The 11516-nt window shown below is 42.8% G+C and overlaps 1 protein-coding gene across 1 annotated transcript in view; it reads right to left on the bottom strand.

Moving 5' to 3' along the window:
* bambia (BMP and activin membrane-bound inhibitor (Xenopus laevis) homolog a) overlaps nucleotides 1–4430 on the bottom strand; it is a 6335-nt gene extending 1905 nt beyond the window's left edge. Inside the window, exons 1-2 of the mRNA XM_063206907.1 lie at nucleotides 3947–4430; nucleotides 1985–2257 (exon numbers count right to left, since the gene is read on the bottom strand). Coding sequence (XP_063062977.1) covers nucleotides 1985–2257; nucleotides 3947–4022 — 349 coding nt within the window. The 5' untranslated portion in view covers nucleotides 4023–4430. The remainder of the gene's footprint in view (nucleotides 1–1984; nucleotides 2258–3946) is intronic.
* Between the last annotated feature and the right edge of the window lie 7086 nt (nucleotides 4431–11516).

The following is an 11516-nucleotide window of genomic DNA, read 5'->3' as shown; positions in this document are numbered from 1 at the left end:
CGTTGGTTGTTCTTAGCGAGCTGTGGTTGCCAGCAGAAAAAGAGAGAGAGAGAGAGGAGAGAAAGAAAGACACGGACAGGAGAGAGAGAAAGAGAGAGAGAGAGAGAGAGAGAGAGAGAGAGAGAGAAACAGAATAGAGAGAGAGGGTGGCGCGCCAAAACTAGAGATGCAGTTTCAAGAAAAACAATCCGAGGAAGCACTAAGACATGCCTGATGCAAACAAATGTGGAAGTCTTTAATAACAAGTCTGATCCAAGATAAAATGCAGCGGGGTTGAAAAAAAACGCTTTTTATATTTTCGTTCCAGTCTTCCAGAGGGAAGCAGAGCTAGTCGAGCGGATGACTGCCTCGTTTTATGGCAGGGCTAGAGTCCTAAAGCTTAGTCGAGGACACAGGAGAACATTGCAAGCCAGTATAATGTAAAAAAGTAAGTTGCCCTGCTGCCTTAAGTTCCTAAGTTAACTCAACTCAAGACTTAACTCAACTTGAGGCTTTCTTAAGTTGAGTAAACTCTTTTACAAACTTAAGGCAGCAGGACAACTTACTTTTCAACGTTTCACTGGCCGCAGTGTGTAACAGTGTAGAGTAGAAGTATACTCAGAGCTGCCTAAGACTTCTCACAGACAACATGGCTGCTGCGTGTAAGCCGGTGTGCCAAACGTAAATATTTAAGAGGATATTACACAAGTAAACATGTGCAGGGTACACAGTGGTGTGTGCCGTATGGCCCTCTCGGCTGGAGTGTTTGCACACATGTACACATGTGAATGTCAGTAACATCAATAACATGTAGTGTGCAGGAAACAGGCAGCCGGAAATCACCTCCACACACAAGACTGACACAGCCATGCAAGTGACCCCCCAGTACAGCTGGCATTACTATAGGAAAGGTACAAAGTACATTTCAAATACAGCCAAGGTGGGTTGGAGGTTACCAGGTCATTTTTAAGGGGTGGGAGCTTGGGGGTGAGGAAATGCCTTTCACAGCTATATAGGCCTACTGATCTCTGTGAAAACCTCATCTCTATGTTACTTCTACTACCTGCATTATTATTTCTTTATTAGATAATGTAAATGTGAGTGTAGAAAAGTAAAAGTAGATAAATATCAATTCCAGCACAGACACAGTAGCCCTGTACTGTATGCTGCTTGAGCCAGTGATTATACTGTAAGCCAGTGTTTAAGCCAACCAACACTTTACTATTCATTGAAAATACTTAACTACCATAGCACTACACTACCACACAACATTACACGTCGACTTAGAAACACATCACAGCTTGGTCATTTCCATTCTGATACTAACAATATTTATGGGGAAGTGTATTACAGTAATGCAACAAAATAAGTACTTGGAATGGGATTCAGTAACTGAGATTCAGTTAACTGTTTCATTGACATTATAACACTCTCACACATCTAAAATGCATACACCTGGATTAAGGATATCCTCATGTACTCTAAGTAAGATATTTGAATTGGGCAATGGTTGTAACACCAGCCAACCACAATCATATAGCTGCTAGTTTGGGGCCAAAATAAAGCCTGAAAATAAGGGTTATTACACAAAGCTTACATGCCATGACTGAGGCAAGGCTGTAAATCGAATACAACATTCAAAGATATAGAAGAGACCAACACGTCTCACAGATAAATAAAGGTACACATACACAACAACTGTTTTCATTTTTTTGTACCAAAATGGGTCCCCACACATTGTACCAAAAAAGATGTATAATGTAAAGGGACAGCTAGATAAGCACATAGTTGTTCCACAAAGGCCTTCCTCCCCAGTGACAAACAGTGGTCCCCCACTGAGGTGCACAGCACTCTTGCATTACTGTTGATATGTGTGAATGTGTGGTACATAAATAACGTTGTCTTTTTGCTTTTACCGTGTGTGTGCGCGCGCACGTGTGTGCGTGTCTGCACGCTTAAGCCAAAAGAGGAGTTAAAGGTGAGGTGGCCCTGTGTCTGCGCTTACCTGTAGTGTCACCGCGAGGGTGTCCTGGCCCTCTGTAATTGCACATGTCCTCGTGGCAACACTCCAGCATGGGAGCGCCTCCGGACAGCACGTCCGAGCTCTTGGCCACACACACTTCCACGGGGTTGGAGAAGGAGTCCACGCAGCCGTGCGTGAGGGGAGAGTTGGCGCTGAGTGGATCCAGGACCCGCGTGAAGCAGGCACCCAGGTCGGACTTGCACATGTAACCCGTGGCCACACAGTGTGGGGCATCGCAGTAGCACCTGATTTCTCCTGCAGATAGATAATAATGTATTGATTAATTGCGTAAATCATGAGGTAAGAACAATGTAACAACAGTTTAATCAAAGAGAGACAGTAGTTACTAAATATATTTTTATCGTGCACTTGGACTGGGGGCTCAAATGCCAGCTGAATTCATCTTTTTAATGCTGAGCATTGCAGCTGTTAATAACTAAACTTAAGCATAGCCATGCTGTATTAAATACACACACCTATACAAAAACATCCACAACTGTTCTGTAAACACCACCCGACTCAGAAACGCAAGGATAAGCCTTCACTATGGTAGATGTTGTGCATAAGTGACTGAACTGTGTTAGTTTGCATTCACATTAGGCTCCTTTTGTGTTCGCATTCATGAGCATACAGAAGGAACTGCTTTGCTTGTAATTGGTGGGTTGTTTGCCAAAGTCAATTTCTTTAAACCTCAATGGAAACTCGTAAACGGACAACAGGGCAGCTTTGGACCCTTTTCTTGCACGCCATCTCACTGGTAAATTAGGTCTGGAAGGGAAAAAGTAAGCCTATAAACCTCTCTTCTCGGGAAACTCATGGCTATACCAATATGATACATGGTTCACATGAAGACTCCATTTAAACCAATCTATGGTCCACTGTTTTACACACAGCATCCCTTCAGATTACCAGTTATGTTTTCTAAGTAGATCATCTGTTAGTTGTAGGCCTACACAAGGGCATTCTGATTTCGTGGTAAATCCATCGACTGACATGGTGAGACATGGGGAGATGTATACTTGTAGTGACACTAATTGAGTGTCATCCTGAAATCATACACCAAAACAAAAGCCTGCGTCTACTAACCAAAACAAACACTGCCTTTTGAGCATTTCTGTTCATGGACTTTGTGCAGCTCGAATTACAGGCCATTTTTAAACAATAGCGTATAGTTCATTGAGAAAAGCACTAAGTAAGACGCGCGTTCTCATATGAAAGAGTAAGTGGCGTTATATGCGGCACTGAGCTTGTAGACAGGTCCAATTTTCCACCATATTCAAATTCAAATACTACATTTGTATGGCAAGCAATGGTCGCATTGGAAGTCTTTTTTGCTATTTGGATTGGGTACTGACAATTCCATATTAAATGTTGATTTACAACTAAGTTATTGGTGCCATGCACAATTGAGTTTATATATATAAAAAAAAAACAACAAAAAAACAAATGGTAACCCAAAAGAGCACAGGTTTGACAGGTTTAGCAGAGACCCAAATGTCTAAAGCTTTTCTTTGATGCAGAAAGATAGTCAACTACAACGTAATTACGCACGTATTCTAACTAATATCACTAACCACCTGGACTGTCAACCACTGGTGCCTTTGAGTCCACGACCCAAATCTTCAAACCGGGTTATGTGCACTTTTCAATTTGTGAATTTAATGGCTATAAATGTCTTCCATTTTATCGTTATGTTTCCCAAAAAACCTGTAGCCTCATAGGCCTACTATGAACATGTTTCAGTGCGTCAACACGCGGTACTAATGCTGTTACTTAAAACTAAAAGAAGATCTGTAGCCTATGCCTAAGTAGAGCTATACCTTTGGAGACTTCAAACTGAAAATTCAGAAGAAAAGAACAATTTGCCGCAAGTACCTTTGGGTAGGCTACTGTTGTGATAACATAAATCTATGTAACTCGGAATCGACCGAGAGCAAAGTTTACCTTTGGTGAGGAGAACAGCCATAGCACATAGTTCCAACTGAAACCAGATTGAAATGTAACCGGAATGACGATCCATTTACGCCTCTTTTCTGTCGACTCCAAATCCGTTAAATCCAGTGGTCAGTCCATACAGTGCTGGGACTGGACGCTTAGTTACATGTGTCCTAAGGGTGATGCTGCATTCTTGGACTTAGCACGGAAAATTCCCCGAAGTAGGCTACTACTTTGAAAAGGCACCGGTGGCGAATGGGTTTCTTAGAGAAGACATCGAAATGGTAGCCAAGCTTCAAAACTGCTCTCTCGTGAAAAGATCCTTGTAATATCCCTTGTGCGTAAAAACAGAATAAAGACGTGCGTGAGTGTCCTCAATCCAACTTCTGGAGCTGCTTTAACTGTAAAAGAAAAAAAACTTAGTCCAGCAACAGTAGGACGTCGTCGCATCCCGTTTACAACGGTGACCGAAACAACAACCTCTACGGTGGACTGGGAAATATCAGTCTTTCGCTTCATAGCCTCGCCTGTCCCCGCCTCTGTTGTACATTCATTGGACTGCAACTAGTCTCATTTACATTTTGGGGGCGACTTTCTTGGTATTGGTTCACCCAGCGGTCACACAATTCATCAGGCGTTCTATTATGGGAGACAGAACCAGCCCAAGTTGTTTTTACGCTTCCTGCGTGCCATGTAAAATAATTATGTCATATTACAGCAACCATTCAGAAGACCGAATATCGATGTAATAGAGGAATAAGATTGCGTTGTGAGTCTGTGAATGTCATCTCAGGAAATATTAACGGCAAGGAGGACCTATGACGCATTTTGGTATATTGTCTAAAATGCTATTAGCTTACAGGAAAATGGTTTGGATAGACTATGTTAGAACTCAAAGTATGCCTTTGCTGTCATTTCATAGTATTCGGGCCCCGTAGGCCTACCTCAGGCTGTTTTTTGATGAGAGGTAGAGAGTGTCTTTGGAGTCTGGATGGATGTCGTGGGCGGGCCAGTCAGGCGGTTAGAGAAATTAGCAATCCAAAAGGGCGCATGGCGCCAGCGAGCCGCCCCAGACAGACAGCGACACTCAATTACCTCTAAACAATCCCATGCAAAACACACAAGCTCTACCTCCGATCGATATCTCAGACCAGTCCGAATCTGCCCGAGCTGACCACTCAAAATACCGTTTGAATGTCTTTTTTAGCGCACGTCACCAAATATGTTCATAAACCCATTTAAAATAAACTAGAACGCAAAGCTGTATCAAGTTATTTACATGTAAGTCTAACAAAAGCTATTATTCAAACTACATTTTACAGCTATTTCACCTGTGTGTGTGTGTGTGTGTGTGTGTGTGTGTGTGTGTGTGTGTGTGTGTGTGTGTGTGTGTGTGTGTGTGTGTGTGTGTGTGTGTGTGTGTGTTTTGACAAATAATACAAATGAAATACAATATACATTATTTTCCCTGGCACTGATGATGGATGAAAATTAATATTGACGTTGGCCATCATCCAGTAAGTCAACTGGGCAAACACGACTTGATTTGGCATGGCTACATGGATGACTGGTTTAATCGTGAATTTGCTTAGGCCAGTGTTTCTCAACCTTTTTTTTAGGTGAGGCATCCTTTCAATTCATGAAAAATGTTAAGGCACCCCAAACCAAGCCGTAACATGGTATTGCATCCGATATCGCATAAGCTTGGAAAAGTAACACATTTGGAGTTGTCACACAACCTATGGAAGTTGCAACTTACTGGAGTGACCTAAATGTACTTTATTGTGCGTAAATGGCAGATGAAAGATTCCACTGACTCTCATTTACCAATTTAGGCTATAATATAAGCAACAACACACGTGTGTGCACTACGTGCGTAAAAGGCAAAAGGTACATAAACATGACAGTTTGGGAGATTTGGCTGGGTTGCCTTGACCTGCCATTCAACAGTCTTGCCCAAACCCCAGGCAGCTGGCACCGGGTCTCGGGAACTTCAAAAGACAAAGCCCATTTGAGACAGTAGTCTGATGGTCTGCTTTTAACTCACAATCACCCGGGCGAGTGTTTTGGTGCACGTTTGCTTCAGAATAATTCTCTCAAAAAAATAATCCGCTGGCAAATACCTACTGAACTAAACAGGACGCATGTGGTCAGTCAGCTTTGCTTTCCCACAGCCTGGCCAATGGCCTAAGGAAACAGGCTTTGATGACCAGGTGTGAGAGCAAGGGAATAAGGAGAAGAGAGGGGACGGAGACAGGGAGGCGCACGACCTAATTGTCCGTTGCCCACAGACAGGAAGACAGACGGTCTTGATTGTGAAAGGCAAAGACTCATGTGAGTCCGCTCGGGGGGACACGCGCTCCCTGCGCAAAGTGATAGACGGCAATTATCGTAATTGTGGTTAATTCCACCGAGGCGCCAGCTCGAGGCCTGCTCTGGATCATTGGACTCTACGCATAGTAGGCCTATCCACCACCTTTCACACTTTTGACTTTTCACAACGGCTGCTGCCTAGTCACAGACACTGAGGAGGACAACTCCTTCCCTAAGTGCCCAGTGTGTGAATTGAATGGCTATCAGCTCCCGTGACCTACCGCATTTAACCTCTGGGTTTACTAGTGGCCAGCCTCCGTTGGCTGCCGGGGATTGCCCCACCGTTCCGGTCAGTGATTGTTTATTCATTTTTGGTCACAAATTATAGGCCTACTTGCCTAAATTCAATTCAAAGTGTTAAAATGTGATATTCCAGTGACCGCGACAATATCAACAAAGGTAAACGAAATAAATAAAGGTCACACTTATCAAAGTTTACTGTGACTTCCACAAGTTCAAGGGGGTGTAAGGTGAAATAACACCGGCTTTGACTGCCATCTTGTGGTAGGCCGGTCGCAAAAATATGGTTCATGTCGCTCATGTTGCGGATGGTCGGAGTGTGTGGACGCACGCAAAAACGCTCACTACATCAGACCAGCATTAACCAACCTGGCTGTAAATACCGTATTTGCCTTTGTCTAGTCACCTAATTTCCCTACCAATGCTAAGATATAGTTCGTGCAAATAGGCTGACAAAAGGGAGAGCGCAAGATGTATGTTTTTCTGCAGAAGACATTTGCATAGTGGCAGCCAGCCACCCATAGACAGCCTTTTAATGTCTGAATCGGCAGCAGTTGAAAGAGCCTTCTCTAATGGTGTGAGGAAAGGTGTCTCCTTTCACACGGGTCTTGCTAGCAATTCACACATTAGTTGGAGATAAATGAGTCAGAGAGACACGCTGGCTGATTTGCAGAACAGGAGGGAAGCTACAGGGACCATGAAAAGAAAAGCACACTTTCCTATGGAGCTGACATAAAATATTCAGGAAAGTGTAGTAGTCCACACATACTTTATATTTAATGTCGTTTTAATAGTGGTGATTTACTTCACTCTGACATACAGAACGTATTTAGCACAAAATGTGTAAACAGTAGGCCTATATTCATATCATGGGGCATGGCCGTAGCCAGGAGTTTGAAATAAGGGAGGTCCATAGTGTGCGCGCAGCGCGCCAATTTTTTTTTTGTTAAGGTGCAAAAACTAACAACTACTAATCTGACAAAGTAGAGAAAAGTATGGAAGTATGGAAAATGTAGATTTCCGTCATTTTGAACAGGTAGGCCTATACTCAGAAATAGGTGGCGATGATGAATATAAATGATAACACTTGGGCAGCAATGGGCAGCATACAGTCTGGATATTAACTACAACAACAAACTCTACCTTTAAGTAATAGCCTATTGATAATGATCAATTGGCATAAATATTCTGTCAGTATGACATGGCCTGCCCGTATGATGCAGCTGGACAAAGAACGTGTATGCAAAAACTGAGATTTAAAAAATATATATTATTTTCTCTACAAATGAGGGCGGTCCGGACCTCCCTTACCTCATATGTGGCTACGGCCATGCATGGGGGCCAGCACAGCATAGAACAGCAGGCTTATAGAAGGGAGAGCATTCAATGTGACAAGCTTACACACACACACACACACACACACACACACACACACACACACACACACACACACACACACACACACACACACACACACACACACACACACACACACACACGCACGCATCTTCCCTTGGGAGCAATTTATAGTTGTTGCGTCTGTACTTTTATAGAAAAGTCATTCCTTCCAGTCATGCTGTATGCAAATGTCTGCCCAAAGTGCATGTTATGATGGCCTCACATGCAAAATATACCAGGGTCTGAAGGTCTGTCTGGGAAAGTGAGTGAATGGGGGAGTAAAATGGACAAGACAATGCCCACCACTCCCCCTCTCATTCGTGCATGGAGGGCCTATGACCGAGGTCACATTTCTCCTAACATCTCCCTGGGTGTGGTAGGTTATGTCTAGTCCTATAGTCCTCTAGTCCCAGTCTGCAGTGCCTGCATGTGATTACTGGCTGGGTGACTTAAATATATTAGCCTACATTAAAAAAAAAATCTCTGCAATGGTTCCTCTCCGCTGCAGTGCCAAATAGTTTGAATTTTTGCTTACATCCACTTTCATTGAAAAAATGTGAAAGAAGATCCATTGACATTACACCAGTGAAAACTCAGACACACACACAGAGAGAGAGAGAGAGAGAGAGAGAGAGAGAGAGAGAGAGAGAGATAGGCAGCACACATTCACTGTGATAAGCAGTGTCTTGCCCAACTTTCCCTGCAGCTGTGGATGAGGGCACAGAAAAAAAATCTAAGACATATCCTTCATTATTTCAGCTGACACAATGCAGTGTAACAATCTGCAACCATGCATTAAAGGTGCACTACATCACTGTGTAGGATGGTGGTCAGAGTAGGTATTGTAGCTATGCTGTTCATTGAAACTGCTTTCTACTGCCAATGTTGATTAACATTTTGATGAACTTTTCATGGACATTTACAAATTAATAAACTAACATTTACTAATATGACTAAAAATGTCTATATCTGGAAATTCAAAATGGCAGACAGTGGAGAAGATCCCCCTTTTCATGTATGAAAAGTGCAATTTTTCTCAGTCATAATGAATATTTAGAACGTGACGGTGGTAAGTATATATGAAAAGGTAACATTTGTTAATGAGCAGCGTGAATTCTGTAAATAAACTACTACAAATATTACACAGTGCACCTTTAAGGGTGAAGTCCTAGCTACTGGAGTGGTATGGTTACCTATTTATTTACTTGCTATTCCTTGTAATATCTTATTTTATTTTCTTACATTGTTAGATCTCACCTATTTATTCATCCATTTACTGGAGTGGTTTCCCGGATTGTTCTTGCGTGGAATGGGGTGTCTGTCTTAAATATGTAATGTCTTTGAATGTGTAATGTGTAACTGTATGTCTTTTACAATGGTGAAACTGAAGACAAGTTTCCACACCTGTGGACATTAAAGTCAATCAAATTAAAATCAAATCAAATCTACAGCTGCCACGGGATGTCTTTGCACTTTTACCTCGAGCAACATGAATTCAACCATCACTTCTGGTTGACAGAGTGTAATGTGTTAAAAAAGCTCAAAATGAGCAGTGAAAACAGACACATCGGCACGTACAGTCAAAGTGAGAGCTCACTAGCTTCCTCTGTGAGTTAGCCTACTACCTGTTAACTAATGTAATGTAGGCCCTGTTGAGTCCCTTTGAAGTCCTACGTATGAAGTGGCAGTGTGGACTCCCTGACCTCGTCCTCGTCCCACTCATCTACCTTGACTGGAGCCTGGCTGACTGGAGTCAATGGGCTACGCCACACCTCTCTCTACTGTATCCCTCATTCTCTCTCTCTCTCTCTCTCTCTCTCTCTCTCTCTCTCTCTCCATCCTTTGATCCACCTCTGATAGTCACTGTCTGCTGTGAAAGGCTCCAGCCCAGCGCAATAAACTAGATCTCCGCTAGATTTGGGAAGGGAAAAGATACCATGAACTATAGAGCGGAAAGCCAGAACTAGGCTACAGCATTTTTGAGTGCGGCTGTTCGTACAAATAGCATGTAAAGACATTTATTATTGGAAATTCAAACGGGCAGACACAAAAGAGCCAGTTTATGAAAAGTGTAATTTTCCCAGTCATAGTGGGGGAAAACAAAGCCAGTTTACCGGTACCAATAAGCCTACTAGGCAGTTGCCTAGGGCCCCACCAAAACTGCCCATTGTAGGGGGCCCCAAACAGTCAGTCCTGCCATGGTAAATACCAGCGAAAATAACTCAAAAGGGCCCCATGTCTATATTTTGCCTAGGGCCCCCAAATGGGTAGAACTCCTGCTGGGGGAAAATACTCGTAAAAAAGGTCTGTGTTCATTTCACCGAATTCTTTGAGATCATGTGGCAAAAACATTTGTGAATGGGAGAGCATAAATTCAGGATGTAAACTACTAGAAAAAATAAATACTTTAAGCTATCACTTTCTCTGTCCTTTTGAGTCATTTTATCATCCAAATTGCGTACAACTTTTCAACTTTAAATGTTTAGACTATGCATTTAATGTTCTCATTTTAAAATCATCTGAAGTATCCACTGCACCAGAGGTTTACTACAAATAGGCCTACAGTAAGTAGATAGATCTAGGCTATAATTGCTGGAACTGACTGCTATCTTCTTGCCCCATATAGGCCTACACTATATTACTGCAAAGTGCAGTACCCAGAGAGCTTCATAATATGGGGTTCCATGTCGAAATTGAGTTATTGCCATAGTCATATTATAGTAGCACTACTTTACATCCTAGAATGTGTTTTTTTTTTAAGTTTTATGCATTTTTCACCGTTTAATCCTCAGGACCATAAGGTTCTATCTGCAAAACTGCACTTCAACTTAGAATTATAGGGTTCTATCTGACGCAAATGAATGTAGCAGCTTTGCAAAGCGGCTAATCAGCTGCTTTTTCATTTGTTATGATACCAACGCATGTCTCCGGTCTCAGTGCTAACATTGCCTCGCAAAATGTTGCAAATATGAGCTTCTGTTTGCCATTCAAAGCAAGGACGGCGACTCCTAGTACCCCCGCTTATTTGATCAGCAAAAGGCGGAGCTATGCACCAAGTTGGATAGATCTTGCAACTTAAGGGCAGATTATAGTTCAGCAACGGCGCCTGTTGCTTACGGTCGCTAACCACTGTTGATGTTATAGATCTGCGCACGAGGTGTCATGTCGTTAGCTACATTTGGCTACATAGCTACAAGGCTACAGTTCAGTAGTCAGACTGCAGGCATTGTGCTGCGAGTGCTAAACTGATGTAGTGTTTGTTTGCTACTTACTAATTCAGTCATTGTAGCTTCATTTATTTACACAGACTAGAAAGAAAGTGTTCGTATTCCACAGACTATTGACAGTTTGGCTCTCGTAAACTACCGGAGAACTGTGCCGCCACGAGAAGAAGGAAGTATCGAGACGACCAATCACAGCGCCTTTTCTCTGCGACCTTCGCAACCGTCTGTCGCGTAGTCAGGATTTTTTTGAGGCGCGCGACGACGGTTGCAGAGCCTCTGCGCGGGGGGTGTGGTCGCGCACAGACGGTTGCACAGGCTCTGCAACCGTCAGCGCCAATAAGTAT

Source organism: Engraulis encrasicolus, chromosome 9 (genome assembly GCF_034702125.1).
Source record: "Engraulis encrasicolus isolate BLACKSEA-1 chromosome 9, IST_EnEncr_1.0, whole genome shotgun sequence".
Lineage (NCBI taxonomy): Eukaryota > Metazoa > Chordata > Actinopteri > Clupeiformes > Engraulidae > Engraulis > Engraulis encrasicolus.
Note: the sequence above shows the minus strand (reverse complement) of the source record. Positions and strands in the feature narration are given on the sequence as shown.